We start from the raw sequence: 21,108 nt of genomic DNA, 5'->3' as shown, positions 1-21,108 counted from the left end.
TGGTCATTTTATTTGTACATGATAATTAAATAAGGCACACCACATAAGCTGCACCATTATATGGCTACTCAGGTTTGCATATTTTAATTCATGTAATTTTATTTATATCAGATAAAATACAACAATAATTTTCTGGGGTTAAAGTTTAGAATTTCGAACTATTTCAATGGGTGCTGGGATATTATAAGACAATTCCTTCCTTACTTCGTCATCTTTTAGCTGAATATGATGATTATTAAAAATAAAAGCAATTTGAGTGAGGTCAGCAGTGGCGATGCCCGTGTTGACCCAGGGCTTGTCCTTGGAGGACCCCAAAAGATGCAGGGACGCCGCCGTGTGTCTCCGCGGGTTCCTCGTGCCTGTGCCAGGAAGTCAAGTGCGGCGTGCGTACGGAGCATGGGAACGTCGGCTTCACGCTCTCCCGCCCGACTGTGAGAACAATAAGGTTCACGCATTATTCATCCCTTGGCTCTTCCTCGACGCCAGCGCGCTACGCTCGGGCCTCGCTTCCCCTTCCCGCTTCGTGAGGCCAAGATTCCTTCCTGCTGTCACCGTTGGAAAAATACAAGGCGCGTGATGGATCCTTGGGGTGAGGTGCGCATTTTTAGCCGTGATGGAACGCCAGCGGCTTAATTGAAGCCTGTGTGGTAAACGTGCTATGACAGCAAGCCTGCATCACAATACATTGACCCCCCTCCTTTGAACCCTCAAGTGAAGCGACCGCCAAAGTACATTGAAGTGTGTGAGGCCCTACGCGCCTCATTCCAAGAAATCTGGAAGAATGGCATTTTGCCGTTGGGTTGAGTGTTTGTTAGCATAATGGATTTGCTCAAACAGCGTGGCTCAAACCCATTGCAGACGCGTTAATGTGGAGGAGTTGTCTATTTGAGAGAAGCCTTTTATTTATTTATTTCTTTTTTAATAAGAAAAAAAAAATTGTCCTCAAATACTGGCCAAGACTCAACTGCAGAGTACCATAGTGGCTCAAACAACTCCAGAAAGTATGTGGCATTTACTTGAAATGCTGCCTTTAGTCATACAATAACAAACATATTTCCTCAAATAGCTGCTCAAACTCAACTGCAGAGTAGCAGGCCATTATTTGGACGAGGCACCTATTAGAGAGGAGGCCTTTATTTATGAATTCTGCTCAGCAAAAAGGCAACAAAGGAACAAAGAATTGTCTTCAACACATTGCGCTTATGGGATGAAGCTCAGCCGTGGCTTAACCTTTAAGAGTCTTATTATGAATATAACTAGGATTATCTCCCAGGTTAGAACCTCCAAACAGCTGCTGCTCCTCTCGCACATTTTGCCCACATCAGCACATTACAGCAACACAGAGCAGCACCGTGTGCTTACCACCACATCGAACGAGTTTTTGGTGAGTATATTCTGATTGGCATCGACAAAGTCACTTGTTCCGAGGCAGATTTTATGTATATGTTTTTTTAAAAAGTGTTGCTCATTTTTGTGATTTTGACAATTTTGAGGCACAGGGTGCAGACGCCTTACACAACCGCTGCGTCAAGTAAGACGTGAGAATCGTGACAAAAATCAGACACTAGGCTGACCAGGAGTTTTGAAAAAAATATTTGTCAAAGACAAACCACAATGAAACCCAAAATGCAGTTTTTAAATGGTTGTTATTATTAAGGGAGAAAACAAATCCAAACCTAAGTCCTGATACTACCACACCTGTTCTCAGTCAAGAAATCACTTAAAAAGGACCTGCCTGACAAAGTGGGGTAGGCCAAAAGATCCTCAAAAGATAGACATCATGCTGAGCTCTAAAGAAACTGGGGACTTGGGACTCCAGCAAACCATGGTGAGAGCCATTAACCGCACGTGGTGAAAACAGAACAGTGGTGAACCTTCCCAGGAGTGGCCGGCCGAACAAAATTACCCCAAGAGTGCAGCAATGACTCATCCGAGAGGTCACAAAAGACCCCAGAACAACATCCAAAGAACTGCAGGGCTCACTTACCTCAGTTAAGGTCAGTATTAATGACTCCACCATAAGAAAGAGACTGGGCAAAAATGGCCTGCATGGAAGAATTGCAAGACGAAAACCAATGCTGAGCAAAAAGGCTTGTCTCAATTTTGCCAGGAGACATCCTGATAATCCTCAAGACTTTTGGGAAAATACTCAGTGGTCTGACGAGACAAAAGGTGCGTGTCCCATTACATCTGCCGTAAAAGTAACGCAGCATTTCAGAAAAAGAACATCATACCAACAGTAAAATATGGTGGTGGTAGTGTGATGGTCTGGGGCTGCTACTTAAGGACCTGTGATAAATGGAACCATGAATTCTGCTGTCTCCCAAAAAGTCCTGAGGGAGAATGTCTGGCCATCTGTTTGTGACCTCGAGGTGAAACAAACTTGGGTTCTGCAGCAGGACAATGATCCAAAACACACCTGCAAGTCCCCCTTTGAATGGGTGAAACAAAAAAGTCTTTGGGGCAGCCTAGTCAAAGTCCTAACCTGAATACCATTGAGAAGCTGTGGCATGACCTTAAAAAGGCAGTTCATGCTCAAAACCCTCCAGTGTGGCTGAATTACAATAATTCTGCAAAGATGAGTGGGCCCAAATATCTCCACAGCAATGTAAGAGACTAATTGCAAGTCATCACAAACCCTTGATTGCAGTTGAGGATGCTAAGGGTGACCCAAACAGTTATTAGAGGGCAATCACTTTTTCACACAGGGCCATGTAGGTTTGGAATTTGGAATAATAATATAATTTAAAAACTGCATTTTGTGCGCATTTGTTCTGCTTGTGACTAATATTTAAATTTGCTTGATGATGGGAGACAAAGTGTGAAAAACATGCCAAAAAAAAAAAAATCAGGAAGGGGGGGGCAAACACCACTGTATACATTAGAATAATTTTTTTTTTCTGACAGTTATTTTTAAAATCACGTTAGATTTTTTTAATACAAAAAGGTGTTGTTTCAAGAATATACAGATATTTTCCTTGTTTTAATTAAAAGTACAATGTTAAAAAAAAAAAAATCTGTTTAATAAAAGGTTAAAATGTACCGTAATTTCTCATGTATAATGCGCATTTCCCCCGCCAAAAAATGTCAAGTCAATGGTGCGAATTATACATCGGTGTAGGGGAAAATGGAAAAAAAACAAATTCCCATTTTATAAATTTATGCTGCCATCTAGTGGTTATGAAAAAACTGTAACCTTTCATTTTAATGTACCACCGCCACCTAGTGGTTATGAAAAAGGTGTGGCCTACACTTTCATTCTAACATGACAGGAGTGTATGTATGACTGCATAGGTACAGTTGTGCTCATAAGTTTACATACCCTGGCAGAATTTTTTATTTATTTTTTAAATACGACTGATGACTGAACAACAACAATCATTAATTTCTTTATGGTTGTTTTGTTTGATGAGAATGTTTTTTTTTTTTTTTTTTTTTTTTAAATGGTTGACAGTTTAATTTAAAATAAAATTAAATGGGTTTCACCTGGCCCTTCATGTTTTCTTTAAAGAATTGTACACATCTTACAAATTCTGCCTGGGTCATCAAACATATGAGCACAACTTTTTGTTTACTCATTTACTAAATAAAAGTAGGGCTGTGAATTTCAAACTAAGAGCAATTAAAATAAGTATTACGTGTTCAAATAAAGTGCTTAACTTAAGAATAATTATTTGAAAAAAAAACCTAACAAAATACAGATAATACTTCATTTTGATCATATGGGTAGAAGCAAAATCATGCATTGTAAAAAAGCATTATAAATGGGTAAAAGGATTTTCCAGAATTTTGAGGTCAAGTTTGGGGGTGCGTATTATACATGGGTGCGCATTATACACGTGAAATTACGGTAAGTCCCCAAAGGGTTTGTTTGTAGTTAAAAAAAACAAATACAAAAATTAAAAACAATTAAAAATCAAATAAAAATAAAACTAGTCAAATTGTTTTAAAATACAAAAGTAATATTTTTTCATAGTTAATATATAGAATTGTTTTTCTAGGTTTTTTTTGCAATAAATTAAAAAAAGGTTAGATTAAAAGAAATGAATTCAGTAGTTTAAATATTTGTTTAAAAATATAAAAAATAAAAAAGGAATTTAAAAAATACATATTTAAAAAAAAATTAACTAGCTATATATTATGTGTGTATATAGGGAATCTTTTTTTAGCTTTAATGGTGGAATTCTCTTCATCATGACATGTTGACGTTTAACATGCAACAAGACATACCTAAGTGCTTATTGTCCTTTTTTAAATTTGTATGAAAATATGGTCAAAATAAAATGTTTAACTTTTACTTGAAACAATGTGCAATCAATTCATTCGTTGTTTTTTTTTTAAAAGCACAACAGAAACAAACCAGGTGAGAATGTGCTCATCAAAAATACCGTCTTTGAACCCTGAACAAAAACAAACGGAAGCGCTTGAATTGTACAATAAACCTTTAATAAATAGCTTCATTAGTTTCCCATATTTACATCATAACCACCTCGACTTAAATGTCGCCATTACTCATTTCTTGGCTAATTTTAGGCACACAGAGAAAGAGGAGGAGGGTGGGTGAGTTTTCATATTCTGTTTCTTTGTAGTACGTTCAAATGTGCAATCAGAGCCACCCATACAGAGAAAGAAAATAAAAAAGGAGGCTTCCAAAATCTGTAATTTTAGGTCACTTATACAGTCTGCTCAGGCTTTACACTGTGTAGCTCCGAATGTACATTTTGGTCCAGTATATGAATAAAACAAAACAATTACTGTCAAAAAAGGTGTCATATAACACCCCCTTTTTGTTATAAGGTAAAAAAATAATAATTGTATGGCGGGGTGCATCAAACATTTGCAGGGGGGCCATAATATGGCCCTCTCCCCACTGCACATTTCATTTTAGAACGTTCTGAGACAGAAAAAGAATGTGCATTTAAAACAAAAATGTCACTAACCAAAGTGAAATGCTTGTCATGTGAAAGGAAATGGACGTCCCATTTTTAAACCATTCCTAAAAAACAAACCATTTTAAAAGGCTATACATATTTATATAGATAAAAAAAACAACAACAGATTAAGACAACAAAAACAAGCACAAAAAAAACTAAACAAAAAAAAAAAAGACATTGGCACAAATGTTAAATATGGTTGGCGAGTGACTTGAAATGCACTTGAAACTTTTCCACTGACACAAAAAAAAAAAAAAAAAAAAAAAAGAGGTTAATGAAGCTGAAGAGAAATGCAGCCGTAAAAGCTAACCGATAGCTTAAGAAGCTACTGTAGCTTGGAACAAATACATTTTTTAACACATTTGAGCGACATCACGCTTAACCGACTCCAGTTTGAGAGTGAGGGTTCCCAATCTGGGGGTTGTGGGCCTAAAAGAGGTCCTGGGTACTTTTTTTTTTTTTTTTTTTTTTCATGGGAGTTTATAGAATATGTCCATATATATGGCAATACGTCATGATTTTTAGTATGTATTCAGTCTAGATGCATAAAATATAACCTGTGATGGAGACAAGGGAGGACGTAGTTGAAAATTTAGGCGCAAGGTGGGGGGGGGGGCAGTAATATGGCATAAATTTTAAACACCAGGGAGGATGTTGGGGAAACCAAAAACAAGGCAGGAAGAGGGGGCAAAATTGTGGCACAAGGCATTAAGTGGGGCAAAACAGAGAGGCAATGTGGGAAATTTGGTTAAATGAATGATGGAAGGCAGAAAGTGGGGCTAAAAAAAAAAAAAAAAAAAAAAAAAAAGACGTTTTGGGGCTCCGATGGGAGCAATATGATCAGATTACAGCGCCTTCTCAGACCGCGGTCGTCATACAGGTTACGTAATATCCATATAAATCTATATATTTATTATATTTATCCGAAGTCACTTCAAGGCAACATTTGTTGATTTAAAAAAGTGGGGAAAACAACAAAGTGTACAGTCAGTGTGTGTGTGTGTGTCTCTAATGAGAATGAATGGCAACAGTAGGGTTGCAAAATTCAGAAAATTTTCAAAGTTGGAAAGTTTCCATGGGAATTTATAGGAATTAACAGAAATTTACAAAATGAAGGTTGGCACTTATTAGTGAACGCAAATATGGTTGGGGAAACTATATTTAAGCATCCTGACTAAAACCAGCAGGTTTCATGCAAGTAAAGTAGAATATGACCATGTGGTGTGAAACGGTTTAAGGCTAGGCTTAAAAGGTTTGAGAGAAGATGCTTTTTCATTTACATGTTAAATGGGAATTTTGGTATTTTTGGATGGAGGGGGTGTGTATTTTGTTAGTTTTTGAATGGATTTGGTGGGGGCATGAGCAGTTCTCAACTCAACATTCAGGTTTTTGTCCTTCAATGAAAGCTTTGGTCATTCAATAAAATATTTAAAACTTGATAAAGTTCGTAATACAAATAAATCCGTTGAAATGCCATGGGGTTTTTTTTTGTTTTGTTTTTTAAATTATATACTGTTATCCTTTTGGCATTGATGTCTTCTTATGACAAAACTAAACGTTGCTATTTATGCTTATTATATCCGTAATTCCCCATCTTAACTCGCCATGGAAAGTTTACTGGAAATTTTCCACCCATTTGCAACACTAGTAAGCAGTGATGACGAAAAAAAGACGAAGACGAGAGCTTTGAGCTGATCCGAGTGGTTTCTACAGTGGTCTGCCGGCTCCCCGGTAAGTATCTCCCCCTGACTGGCAGCATGTGACGAGTTAGTAACAGATTGAAACCCCAGCGCCACTCACACACCCTCTCACACACACACACACACACACACACACACACGCACACACACACACACACACACACACACAAGTTCAAAATGTGGTTCGAGGTTATACGCTGCTGTCATCCAGCAGAGGTTCTTTCCCCTCGGCCCCGCTGCCCTGCGGACTGTGCGAGTGGCTCTGAGCCCCGTTGCTGTGCTTCTTGTAGGCGCCGGGGCGAGCTCCAGGCCCCGTGTGCTCGGGGATGAACAGCGCCACCAGCAGGGAGAGCAGCACCGAGCAGGCGCCAAATAGGAAGGGAGGGCCTGGGATGATGGCGCTCTGGAAGGAGTGTTGATGACAGGCACAGGCACGTTAGCTATCGGGTTGACGCCTGCGTACCCCCTTCACTGCACTAGGTGGCGATGTGGCATCTAAGGGTTGTTTAGCAAGCTGGTACCATGCACATGAGTAACAATGTTTGGGAGGGGATGTCCATATTGAGTAGACCAGTGATTTACAACATTTATGGAGAGAAGGCACATATTTTACAATTGGAAAATCTCACGGCACACCAACAAACATGTCACAATAAGCAGATACACAGTAATTACTATATGTACTTCCTGCAATCTAATAGAAGAGCATTTGTTCTGTCTGTCACTATGCCTCACTGGCATAAATAGAGGACCAAAGACAGTATTTCTTGTAAATTAATAATTTTTTGAGCAGTTAAGTAAAATTTGATAATTTCCAATGGCACACCTGAAGATCACTCATGGCAGACCAATGTGCCACGGCACACTGGTTGGGAATCACTGGAGTAGACCAACAAAAGTCTCAAGAACCCATAGCCAAAAATAAATATGTCAGCCATTTTGATTAGAAGCTGACATTTTGTAGCCAATTTATATTTGAGAACATCACAATGAATATTTTGAAAATTCAGCCTCGGAAACCAGTTTTGGTTTGGTAGGCATGTCCATAATGAGACCCACAAAAAAGTCGCAAGAGCCCAGGCCGTTTTGAAGTCAGCCGTTTTGATTAAAAGTAGACATTTTGTAGCTAATTTATACTTGGTAGCACCCCGATGAATATTGTTTAAATTCAGCTCCCCAAGCCAGTTTCACTTAGCAACATGAAATTATAGGCGTGTCCATACTGAGCCCACAAAACAAGTCTCAAGAACCCAGACCCAAAAAGACACAGGATCAGCCAAGTTGATTAAAAGCGGACATTTTGTAGTTAATTTATACATGGTAGTAAGTATCCTTTTAGTAGCATTTTGAAAACTCAGCCCTGGAAGTCAGTTCCACTTAACGACTTGAGGTTTGGGGGGCTTGTCCGTTGTGAGTAACCCACACACAAATAAATAATAATAATCTTTTTTTTAAAAAACACGAAGTTAGCCATTTTGATTTTTACCGGAGCTTTTTGGTGAAAATGTACTTGGGCTCGCATCCCCTCGAGGTTTTTGATAATTCACCAATAAATAAATTGGTGACAATTTTCCTGGAACATTTTTTAAATTAAGCCCCAGAAATCATTTTCACTTAGCAACATGACATTTGGAAAGTGTGTCAAACATGAGTAGATCCACTAAAAAACAATCTTAAGACACTATGCCCAAAAAGATACAGGAAGTCTGCCATTTTGGTTTACAAAGGACAGGTAGGTCAGTTTGGTGAAAATTTACATTTGTAGCATCCCCTTGAATATTTAGACATTTCAGCCCCAGAAGCCAACTAAACTTTGAAACATGAAAAGGGAGGCATGACTGTCAAGATTACCTCAAAAAAGTCCCATGGATGAAAAAAAATTCATTCATTTGTTTGTTTTGAAGCAGTAAATTACAGTTATTTTGGCCATTTTCAGTTTCCATCATTACATGTGGGCAGAAAACTATTAAAAAAAGACAAAACTGTTTCAGCTATTTCGAGGGGTACTTCAAAGTGTGTTATTTGTATTCCCTGCTAGTGCTCACCTCATCCGTGGGATTGGCCATGTTAGGTTTGGCGCCTTTCTCCGAGGCGTCTGTGTCGGTCAGCTCCACGTGGAAAAGGTAGAAGACGAAGCCGTAGAGCGCCGGGCCCAGGCCGTTGCACAGGCCCCGGATCCCCGTGATCATGCCCTGGACCACGCCTGCGGGGGGGGGGGGGGGGGGGGAAACAAACAGATGGGGTGGGGGGGCATCACCATTTGCTGCGTCCTGCGAATTACTTGTGTTGAGTTCACTCACCTTGTTGATCTGGGTCAGCGTTCCGAGACACAATGGCGCTGATGGCGGGGAACGTGATGCTGGACATGGCCGCGACAGCGCCAGCGGCCCACATCATCCTGAAACACATGAGGATTACAACATGTCATTAGCTAATAAGACACTTTATTCGATACTTCCAGCACAATCGCAGTTATATCTGTCCTAGAGTAACTGCTGAGCCCATTTGAACTCTGTTGCAAACCAAAACAGCAGCGACTACAAGAAGGTCCATAAATATTAAGGCCTCTTACTGTATTAACAAGCTTACCGTGGCTCCATATAAGTAAAATGTCCTTAGGTGAGGAATGACTGCTGTCAGGTTAATGAAAGAATTGCATTTGTTGATTTGTACAATGCCTCCCCCTGGTGGCAGTCGGCGACACTACGACAACAATGGTACTGTATTTTCATGACCACAAGGCGCACTTAAAAGTCGTAAATTTTCTCCAAAAAGGACGGGGCGCCTTATAAATGCGGCGCGCCTTATGTGTGCACAGAGTTCCAAAATCTATACATTTTGTTGTGTGATATGATAAAACACTCGTTGATTAACAGGGGCATGGCGTCTATTATGGGGATGGTCAATACTCTATATTGTGTTTTATTTATTATTTTACAGAACTTATAGCAATATACAACATCCAACCGCATATTTGTGATTTGGAGATTTAGTTTTTGGAACGCATTCACCATTATTCGCTGAAAAAACTAATACCTATTCACTGTTTTTCTGCTCAGGCCAAAGCCCTAACATAAATCCATTGCTTTGACGCCACCTTTTTTTCCCCTCTTTGTTTAAATGTTTTTTTAAGTTGTTTTTAAATGCTTTTAATCATGGAAAGCACACCGAGTTTACCTTGTGTACGGAATGCACTGTATATACAAATTTAATTTGCCTCATAGCATTTTGTTGCCAAAGAACTATGTTGAAGTAAGGGGAGGACAGGCCAGCGGCCCGTGTAATAGAAAAGTAGTGGTACGTCGCCAACATGTGGTATCTATAGGCAATTCTAAACTTTTTTTGGGGGGTGGCGTCAATCACTCATGAATTTTCTGTATTCACGGCAGGTTCCTAACCCCCACGAATAGCTGGGGTACAGTGTACACTAGAAACCAGGGGGGCTGTTGACGTTGACGTTCACTTACCAGGGCTGCGAGCCGAAGCCATACCAGGCCAGCTGGAGGATCTGAAAGCCGAGGCCCAGCAGGATGGTGTTCTTGTTCCCGATGGAGCGCATCAAGATGCCCAGCACCACCGTCTAGATGTCACACACACACACAAAGGTCAGTCATGAGAACACACCTTACTTGACTCAAATTAAAAATAAAGACTACTGATTACTGCAGACCTGAGCTAGTATGGAGAGGATCCCCACTACGGCGATGAAGGCGGCCACCGTCTCCGATGAGAAGCGGATGACCTGATGAGTGTTTGGATAAAAGAAGTGAGAGGGCGTTGTGTCAACTTGCTTTGTTGACATCATCAATAACAGCTACAACAACAGCAGCAACAGTAGATTCTGTCTATTCGTATATTTGGGCCACAAACACTGGCATTTGTCATACTGAAAGAAGTCCTGCAAAAGTCTGGGGGCAAGTGTGTGAACGCGTGTCAGGCTGGTTCAACCAGTTTATGCAACACTATTTACAAAAACTGACTTGGAGGAGTGCGGTGGAACCTCGAACGTAAGTGAAATGATCAGCTGGTGCTTGAGTGCGTTTAGCTTTTTCTTTGTCTTTTACCCCCCAAACACGTCGTCACAGATGGGCACCAGGGACGCCAAAAGGAAAAAAAAAGTGTCATAACCATTGAACAACTGAAGGAACAAAAAGTGTCTTTTAGCTCAGTACGTGAGCGATTGGAAAAGTATCAATTACATGTAAACAAAGTTGCAAATGCTGAAATTCTCAAAATTGACACTTTACTCCTATGAGGCAGTAACTGTGAGCCCGATGTGCTAACCAGTCTCCACCATGCCGGCTGTACAGTGAACCCTCAAATATTTTCTGTTCAGCATTCACAAATTTGTATATTCACAATTTTTTGGGGATCCTATCCTCTATTTGCTGAAAAGCTTGGCTATTCACTTTTTGTGCTCAGGCCAAAGCAATGATTAAGTGTTACTTTGGCGCCATCTGGTGGGAATCTTGGTTTGTCATTAGCTTTATTTCATTCAGTGATTTTTCTTTAGCTGTGCCTTAGATTAACTGCTTTTATTTAAAGTAAAATGAGAAAGATTTATTAGTAAATGCCAAAAAGGGAGTTGAATGATTTAATAGCGTCTATGTAAAGTGACGGTGCAGATATTTGTTAGCCCATGTGTGATGTCATGTCAGTTTGCTCGTAGGCTGCTCTATTGATGAGCTTCATGTGAAGGTGGGTTTGTTGGTTTGAAAGACAACAAGCGTCATCAGCTCTTCTGTACTGTATTTGCATTCACAAGTGACGCCCAAGCATCCCGCCCAATGATGCTGTCAATTGGGTGTTGTGGTTGTGTTACCTGTCTGAGATAGAGGAAGAAGCTTGAGTACTGGCCCGCCTCGGGGAGGTAGGAGAGAAACACTGTGATGCAGATGAGCAGCACCGTCGAGTCCTGGCCCACTTTGCGTAGAGACTGCAAAGAGATAACATCAACAATGAACACAGCGTTTAATCATACATTCCTACATTTGCAGCTAGCGCGTTTCATCACTGACCAACATTTGGGATTCTCTGCATCAATCATAATTTATCACTCTAGCCTTCTACCGTATATAAGATAACATTTGTTGAACATGATTTTTGTTTTGTTTTGTTAATGTTCTTGAATAACATTTTCTAATGTAACATGATTGTTTATTTTTTTGCGGATTCTTATCTAAAAAAAAGACTCATGTAACATTTTTAAATTGAAAATGGACGGATGAAAGATTAAGAATTTTTTGTTTTGTTTTCAGTATTGTAAATAAAATTTTCACGAATGAAGATTACATTAAAATATGTTTTAAATAATGGTCCATGTATTATTTATTGAGTAATTCAGAAATGTTGTCTTGTGGAACAACAGTGTTAAATTTTTTTTGTTAATTTGTTTCAAATACAGTATATTGCTCATTTAACAAGCTTACGTTTATTTCTTTTAAGTAATTTTTTAATGTAATAAGATTGTTAACTTTGATATTTTAAAAAGAAATTGGGCCTTGTAATTTTTTTTTTTATTTGTTAATATTTTTAAAACAAAATTGCTCCAAGCAACATTCACAACTTTTGTTAAAATTTTGTAAAAAAAAAAAAAAAAAAAAAGCCAGGCAAAAATATTACATTTTTAATCAACAATAGTTTTTTTTGGGCTTGTGTGCAATGTGAGGTGTACAGCAGAAATTCCAATATTTAATCTCTCATCTGTCAACATTAACCCGTATTAAATTACACATCTATCCATGCCAAATGTGTCCTCTATTTATTTTGAAAAACATGTAAGTCAGTTTTATTTTTTATTTTTTATTTGTGTTAAAAAGGCATAGCCTGTGGGTCTGACTCACGGCGAAGGGATCGGCCTGTTCCCATGAGATGGGTGCGCCCCACGACGCCGGCCGCATTTTCTCGGGAAGTGACTCGGGCACGGCCACCAGGATGAAGCAGATGTCCAGCAAAGCAATGGCCGTGGCCAGGATCACCACCAGGGTGTCTCCGTAGGCCACCGACAGGTAGGCGCCGATGGCCGGGCTAGTGACCAGGCTGGCGGCGAATGTGGCCGACACCTGTGGAGAAGAGGGTGTGGCACACACACAAAAAGTTGTTAGGTGGAGTGCTGTTTATTTGCCTTGCTCTTCATTGTGGTGGTGCAAACTTGTTTGTTTACTCGCTTGGGTTCAAGCCAAATCATTCGTTTTTTTTCCACTCATAACGACCGGCCTATCTGACACCTTTGCATTGTCACTTCTACGGGTCTCCTATACCAATGCTTCCCAAGCTTTATTGACCCCAGGCACACGTTTTACGTTACAAACATCTCACAGTACACAACCAAACAACGTCAGAAGTGCGAATACTGAAATAATCATATCTCAATTTACTCACAAATGGACTTCATATGTCTAATCTGGGCCTGTTTTGATTTTTTGAATGAACACAAAAGATAATATACTTGTTCCATCTTATGAATCGCAAACAGGTTTATTGTCACTTCTGCCATTTAATGGGAGAGCATTTAATGGTTTTGGCTGTCACTATACATCACTGGCATAGATAGATGAACAAAGTTGTTGTTTTTTTCCACAGCCGATACAATACCGCTTATTAGTCAAGGAGACCGATAGCAGATATTTGAAGCCGATATCCATTTGATGGAAAAAGAAAAATACTGGCATCAAAATTTGAATAATACAAACACCTGCTTTTATTTAGTTAGGTTGCTACTTCCTGTTTTTGTTCCCTTGACATTAAACTGACGATGTAGACTGCCATCTTAGCTTCTTTCTAGCCGCCAGCTCGTCTCCGACTGGCTGCAGTCTTGTTACAAATGTCCGTTGTCTTAATGTTTTACATGGTGTAAAACTAGAGGAGCTAACAATTTAAATTTCAATTTTGAATATCACTATGATAGTAAATGTTATTATCTTTGAAAAGGCAGAATGTTAGAATCAGATCTCATTGGATGTCCTTACCAAGCCGTACGCCGTGCTCCTCTCGTGCTCCTGCGTGATGTCGGCCACATACGCAAAGATGACAGAGAAGGTGACGGCGAAGACACCTGACATGGAGATGACGGCAAAGTACCACCTGGAGGAGGAGGTGGGGGAAAGCCGGGTCAGAGCGAGATTGGCGTACGGGGGTGTGGCGCCACCCGCCGTCCTCATACACTCACTCACCAAGGGCTGATCTTCATCAGCGGGATGGGCGCGCACGTGAAGAAGACAGTGAGCAGCAGGAAGGACTTGCGACCCCAAACGTCCGACAAGGCCCCGATGAGCGGAGCGCTGAGAAATGACAACAGACCCTGTGGACAAGGAAAGACGGAATAATGGCGGGATGACAGAGGATGGAAAAGTCAACAAATAGACACGATAAATTGTATTTTTGTCTCATATTTTTATACATTTTGGCGAACATTTATAAAAAAAATTCCATTTTATAAATTATAAACATTTAATGTTCCCAATATTTGTGCATTTTTTCAACTATTTCTTTATATTTTCTAACATTTTGCTTGAATATCATTTTTAGATGTGTATTTTTCATCTAATCTTTTTGTCTTGGTATCTTCGTCTCTTTTTGTAATACTTGGGATTTTTTGGGGGGGTATTTTTGTATTGTACCTAATGTTTTGACTTGGGCTCTTCCCATAAGCAAATCCCTGACACATTTCACGATAAGACCCTTGCTTTTAGAACAGTGATGTAGAATTTTCATAGCGTCTATTTCCGGTCTTGAGACATCTGCACAAACCTTTGTTATTTTGTGGACATGTTGCTTACCTTGACGCCATGGATGAGGCCGTTCATTAGGAATGTGTGGTGGGGGAATGTCTGGTGCAATACCTGCAAAATAACAAGCAGTGGACGCAGTGTGAACTAACTCGAGATTGTAGTACGGCACAAATACAATAATGGCACATATGAAGGGCGCAAAGAGGAAAGGTGGAGGGGTAAGTGGAGTTCTATTCAATGGTGGCACAGGTTAGAGTCCACACGTTACATGTGCGTATAGTTTGCTTCACTGCTGTCGTGTTATCTTCTGGCTTTAAGGCACACAAGTCAAACTCTGCTCGGCTGTGGGAATACAATAGGTTGGAAACATAAAAAGAGATGAGAATAATTATAATAAGTTAGGAACAAAATAAGAAAGTAAAATGAAAAGTAATTTAGTGATATAGTCAAATGAAGAAAATTCGAATTAAAGAAATTACAGAATAAGAAAATAGTATACGTTTAAAACAGAAAACAAAAAACACGAAAATAATGACTAAGTTAAAATAAATAAATAAAATGAGAATAAATGTGATTTACATAAAATGTGCATGACAATCCTGGTTTAAGGCGTTAATAGAAGTAAAATTAAAACAAAATTCAATCTAAGCATTTAAAATGAATTAAAATGTAATTACAAAAAATAAAATTGAAAACAAAAACATGACTGCACAATGTTACAATAAAAACCGGTAAATACATTTAATTAAATAAATTGGATAAAAGTAATCGAATATGACAAACCTGGCTTAAGGCCTTAATAATTACAATAAGAAAAAAGTAGGGCTGCAACTAATGGTTATTTTCATTATTAAATAGTGCAGAAAAGGCATACAATACAAACATAAATTGATTGTAAGTCAGTTACTGGTTTGGGTCGCAACTTGTCAGAAAAAAGGCAAAAAGTTTGATCATTCTTTCCCAAAGTCAAAGAGGATGTTTGCAAATGTCTTATTTTTATCAAACACTAAGATACTCAGTTTGCTTTCATGGAGGACTTCAGAAATATGAGAATACTTACTGCTGAGAGGGTGAAATTACAAGGATATGGACAAATTTAAGTTAAACTAGCTCTCTGAACGGTTTATCGATTATCAAAATAGTTAATTGATTAATTTGATACTTGATTAGCTGTCGGTTAATTGTTGCACCTCTAGAAAAAAAGCAACAATTAAACTAAGTTGATTTGTTACAATTTAATGAAAAATAATAAAGAAATGAAACAAAATACTGTACAAATATAAATAAATATGAACAAATTAAGTAAATCATATAGGGTTAATAGAATTTAATGAACATGACAAGCATAAGTGTGGCTTCAGAGAGCAAAACAGCAACACAAATAGTAAGATAAGTTATACAAAAAAGGAAATATTTAAAGTGAATTAAGAAAAAAAGGAAAAGAAAACTAAAGAAATACAAATTTGAATTTTTTTTATTGATTTTGTTCTCGGTAAATAGTGGAAAGAAGCCCTCGTCGCCCCTTGGGGCTCACACTGAGTGGAGGCTCTTGTTGGAGATGGCTGCTAATGACGCAAAAAAAGGCCCACTTGCCATCCGCACGCGCCTTGTGATTGGCTCATGGTCCCAAGGGAGGGGCGGGAAAAAAATAAACAAATAAATAAATAAAGCCCGCTACAAGATGCAGCCCAACAACAAAACGTACAGTTTGTTGAACGCAGGGTGAGGACAATGGAAGAGCAAGTGGCACTAACCCTGAAGCACGACGCTACATAGTAACGGTCAACAATTATATGGTTGTGGTTACCAGGTGACGTGATTAGTATAAGAGCGACAACGGTTGCCTTGCTCGCCTGAAGACCTTGTTTTACTGCATTACTTTCATTCCTGACTTCTTTTATACCTGGCAAGGAATAAGCTACAACTGTCAAAAATTGCACATTTGTGATCACGAGGCCGTGCTAGTCAGAGGACCTTTCATTCAATTGCTCTGTAAAATTTCTCCCTTTTTCATGCGAGAAGTAATCAAGAACTGTGAACAATTGGATGTTTGTGATCACGATCCGGCTCGATCTTTAGTATAAATGTGACAGCGGCTGCATGGAGACACGGTGACGCAGCATGTGGCTCATTATCCAAGGTGATTTTTTGTCACACCCAAGTAACTACGAATAATTGTATGTTTGTCATGATGTGGCAGCTTTAGGTCTAGCGTGACAGCAGCTACGGTCCTAGTCAGAAGACATTTTGTGACTGCATCCCGCACCTGTGTTTGTTTTTTTACATTCTCAAATTTCTTGAACATAAATAAATACACTCGAAAGACAACTACCACTAAACCCAATGGTGGGCTTACCGTGAGCATGGGGGTGGTGAGCAGACCCCACGCAAAAAACTCCAAGAAGATGACCACCACCGCGTGGTAGACACTGGGCTCGCCGATTCCCTGAGGCTGCACGGACACACGTAAAAGAAGAAAAAAAAATTAAAGCGATTTTACTTCATTTTAGCCTAATTTCACAGCGGTTGGCTAAAAGGAGGACAGGTTTTTGCCCCAGAGAGCCACTACGATAATTAAAACGTAGATGGGCCAGGTCATCTGTAGAAGAGAATTAAATGGTGTGATTGGTGTGTAAAATATGTAAATGTTCATTTTAATAATAAATGACTACAAACTACTTCTCATTGTATGATTTATAATTACGTTATACATTTAGTTTAGCCTTTACAATAATGTATTGACGAATGAATAAAAAAAATAAGTACATTTTATTCAACCAACTTTTAGAGAAAAAATAAATTAATGCATAGACAAAATTGCTTACTTTAATAATAAATAATCAATGCTATTTTTTTATTTTATTCATTTATAATTAGCAATATAGTTAATAAAATAATACAAATGTGAAATATCTAAAAAATTTTAGTTGACTTCTTCCTTATTTACAATAAATCAATTGGTAAATTAATAATGAGATGTACGACTGAAAAATAAAAATGAATAAAATCATTTTATTAACTTTAGGGAAAAATGATAAAACACAACAAATAAATGTGTTTATTATAATTAAATAATCAATACTCACTTCTTAATTTTATTAAAATGATAATTGAGGAACTACACATTGAATAAAATGTTAAATATATTACCGACGCACTCAAGACGCTAGCAGCTATTGAACTGTCTTGTGCGCATGTCGCTAACGTGAATAACCCCTCCATCCACCCACACACACACACACACACACACACACACACTGTCAGCCTCCTGTCAATGGATGTTGCAGCATCCACATTAAATAATAATAGGCTGCTTTGCTATTCACTAGTGTGTGGGTCATAATGGAGGCCCGCACAGCCGGGACAATAAGCATTATTGGAAGCGAAGGCCCCACTGGAAGGGAGCCACAACATTTCAGTTGTACTCTGCACACCACAGGTCCTGATACAGATGTCTTCCCACAAACCCAGATATGTTCATACATTATTTTAACAAGAACGTGGTCATTTACTACATGTGCAACTTTTATAGGATTTACGGTAGCATTATTGTAAGCTCAGCAATTATTATTTTTACCTATGCTACTTGTAGGAGATTTACAGTAGCCTTACTATAACCTGTGACATTTAGGGGATTTACAATACCATGGAAGATCGAGAGAAATCTAGAGCGGAGCAAAAGCAACTTCTGGCGGCATTGAAACCAGCTGCTTACATAAGTGCCATTGGTATATTTATAGCATAGTTAATAGTGACCCTGCCACCCGCGTTAAACACGCTAACTTATTAAAACATTGTAAACGTATTTAAGTGGCGTGGGAGTGTCTGGACATGAGCTGTGGCCAACAGCAGATCCCGCGTGAGCATGTTCTTTGCGTTTATGCGTGTTGCTGTTCAATAAATGGTAGACAAGTGCATCGGCAACTGTCTCTAGTCTCCCACATGAGAGGGTATTACTGCAAGTCTACTGACACACAACGCACACAATGCAACTTGCACTGTAATTCACTGTTAAACTGGTGTGGTTGCACTTAATTACTTTAAAATAAGAAACTATTGATGTTGCACTTTCCGAAAAAAAATAAAACAAACAAATAAGTGGCAGTGACATTTTGTGGCCATACTGTTTGAAATTAAATTTGACTTCATTCAGTTGTCATGGTTCTCCTCGGTTTCAAAGGCCTTTTGAGCATGTAAGCTTGTGACTTCATGTTTAAAAACATAACGTATATGTTTTCAAAGGCGAGTTTCGAGCAATACATTTCCTTTTGTTTTTGTTTTTAAACTTGTATGAAAGTGGGTCGCAACTTGCCGACGATGGGACAACAGTCTCTAAAACATTCTAGTTTATTTCTATGTGGACATTTTCGGAACCCTTTCGTCGCCTCTTGGTACGAAATTTAGCCATAAGTACTACGCTGTACAGACATGTTTTGACAGCGTGTGCTTAAGCTAACAGGGAAAGACAACGAGCTCCGTCGTGCGCGTAGTCTCGTCGGTCATTCCGTAAATGGTTAGCGGGTTAAAAGTTTCATAATTGTCCCCGAGTTGTGGATATAAGTCGGCCACGACGTGTCGTTGCGTGCTAACGTGTAACCAATTAGCTTAGCTTTGCGTCTCCCATTACTTTCGCGGGTGGGCTTAAATTTGGCGAGCGAAACATTCACCAAGGAGGAGGAGGGGGGGTTGCTCGCTTCAAAAAAGGGACCGGGGGCTAGCGTGTCTGTGCAGAAGGTTTGCTTCCGTTTCGGGACGGGAACGCCCCAACAATAGCCGAGTTGACGTGTGAAACCAACGGCAAACATACATCGCTAGGCCCCTCAGCTAACCGTTAGCCGCCTCGCCGTGTCTCCACAGCGCCGGGCTAACGGTGAATATTAGCCCACTTGGGAAAAACAAAAACTCAAACAAACGCTGTTGCACCCACAGGGGTTACTTTAAAAAAATATTAACTCAACTATTTTATTTATTTTTTTGCGAGCGACATCCATTTCCGGAAATATATAAATATTTAACTCACACTTCCTCCATCTTTTATGATAATTTTCTTGGCCAGAAGAATGCTGCGGTTGAGCCGCTTCTTCTTCTTTTTCTCCCCCGTCATTGTTCGCTTATGTCCATCGTCGGTGGTCAGCAGCTTATCGTCATGGCGCCTCAATAACAAAACGAGTCGAACGATCCGCCGATGTCGACGGCTAAGCTCATTACACCTAGTCGAAGACAGATAGCGGCAAGCTAACTAGATGGTGATTCCTCATTCTCCACCACAGCGACACCACCTCGCTTCCAGCCCTCTTCCGGAACCAAATATGGCCCCGCCCCTTGTCCAAGCAGTCGAGGGCAACGATTGGTCGGCGCTGCGACTCATCTTATAATTGGCCGAAAAGAAATCAGTCGGTTAAGCGTGAAGAGGGAGACCACGGGTACGTTCGGAAATTCACTCCGAGGGGGAGTGAATTTACGCTCCGGAATATTCGGAAACGAGCGTTGTTGGAGCGTGCCGTTCGGTTATTTCGAGCGCACTCCCGCCGAGATGTTTACAGGTAGAACTGACACATTCAATATGGCGGACTCACTGACGTATCCCTGCCAATCACCAACACGCTCGTCGGTAAATTCATAGAAAATAGAGCGCGCTCTGCCTCTCTGAACACTGTAGTACTCCCAGAACGCAGTGAGAGCGTCAGATTGAATTTCCGAACGTACCCTACATTATTACCTCGGCTAACCGACGTGCCTACGCAACCGGCCATGTTGGGGAGGTCCTTGTTCCCTTTAGAAGGCAATGCATGGACACGGAAGTTAAGGAGTAATTTGCACATTTCTCAAACGATTTTTCATGAAGCTTACCGTTTTGTCAATGCCAAAGTGTATACTATCAGTACACAACAGTTGACTATACTTGAAAAAAAAAAAAACCTCCCAGTTCCCTTGTCGTAATTGTACTGCGTTTTACACAACCATATGTGGAACAAAGTGCCCGCATCCTTGGTCATTTTTGTTTTTTACTGTCCACGCTCGGAATGCGCCGACTACTTTACCCCTACTAGCTTAGCGTCGCCTGAGACACGCAGCTCAAAAGGCGTGTCGTATCTACCCATTTTAATACCTATGAAAGGGCGGTTTATGGCGGGTTCTTTTGGGCCAATAATGCAACGCGGAAATGGCAATACGTAGTAAATATAGGTTTTTTTCTCAAAAGGTGAGGTAAGAGGCCAGTTTGTTTACTAACAGGTAAGCAATAGATTGACAGTACTTTTATTCTAACCTTTGCAACTTTACTGGATTTTACAGTAGTCTTATGTAACCCATCCAATTTTTATAGGATTTACAGTAGTCTTCGCTTAACCTGTGCCAACTTGTATGGGATAGTCTTATTATAACCTGCACAAGTTTTATGGGATTTACAATGTTAGCCTGTGAAGCTTCTATGGGATTTACAGCAGTCTTGTGACATGAACTTTGATGGAATTTAGTCTTATTTTAACTTGTGTAACTTTCACGATTTACAGTAATTTCAAACGCATGCAGCTTTTATAGGTTTTACAGTACTCTATTTTGTCTGCAACTTTTCTAGAGTTTACAGTACTCTTATTTTAACACTTGCAACCTTTACAATATTTATTTTAATCTGTAAAATTCTTATGTGATTTACAATGCTCAAATGGCTGCAACTTTTATGGGGTTTACACTGGTTTTTATTTCAATCTGTGTAATTTTTATGGGATTTATGGTAGTCTTATT

The 21,108-nt window shown here is 39.5% G+C and overlaps 1 protein-coding gene and 1 long non-coding RNA gene across 2 annotated transcripts; one reads left to right on the top strand and one right to left on the bottom strand.

Annotated features, from left to right (window-relative positions):
* Positions 1-1,315: 1,315 nt before the first annotated feature.
* Positions 1,316-12,566, top strand: LOC133489552 (uncharacterized). Its single transcript, XR_009791964.1, has 3 exons — positions 1,316-1,384; positions 10,024-10,239; positions 12,454-12,566. It is a non-coding gene; the product is annotated as an uncharacterized LOC133489552 (long non-coding RNA).
* Positions 4,425-19,676, bottom strand: mfsd14a2 (major facilitator superfamily domain containing 14A2). Its single transcript, XM_061798759.1, has 12 exons — positions 19,385-19,676; positions 16,721-16,816; positions 14,413-14,475; positions 13,807-13,934; positions 13,603-13,717; positions 12,478-12,696; positions 11,457-11,570; positions 10,305-10,376; positions 10,102-10,214; positions 8,935-9,032; positions 8,680-8,837; positions 4,425-7,037 (listed from the first exon to the last, which is right to left on the bottom strand). Exons 1-12 carry the CDS (start codon positions 19,466-19,468, stop codon positions 6,825-6,827), a joined length of 1,473 nt encoding a protein of 490 aa, XP_061654743.1. The 5' UTR covers positions 19,469-19,676; the 3' UTR covers positions 4,425-6,824.
* Between the last annotated feature and the right edge of the window lie 1,432 nt (positions 19,677-21,108).

Source organism: Phyllopteryx taeniolatus, chromosome 14, assembly GCF_024500385.1.
Source record: "Phyllopteryx taeniolatus isolate TA_2022b chromosome 14, UOR_Ptae_1.2, whole genome shotgun sequence".
NCBI classification, from domain to species: domain Eukaryota; kingdom Metazoa; phylum Chordata; class Actinopteri; order Syngnathiformes; family Syngnathidae; genus Phyllopteryx; species Phyllopteryx taeniolatus.
Note: the sequence above shows the minus strand (reverse complement) of the source record. Positions and strands in the feature narration are given on the sequence as shown.

Coding starts and splice junctions, on each gene's coding strand:
- mfsd14a2 (XM_061798759.1), bottom strand. CDS start 19,468: ATGACGGGGGAGAAAAAGAAGAAGAAGCGGCTCAACCGCAGCATTCTT. Junction 11,571..12,477: donor AACAGGCCGATCCCTTCGCC/GTGAGTCAGACC, acceptor ATCTCTTTGCAG/TCTCTACGCAAAGTGGGCCA. Junction 9,033..10,101: donor GGCTTCGGCTCGCAGCCCTG/GTAAGTGAACGT, acceptor CATGTGTTTCAG/GATGATGTGGGCCGCTGGCG.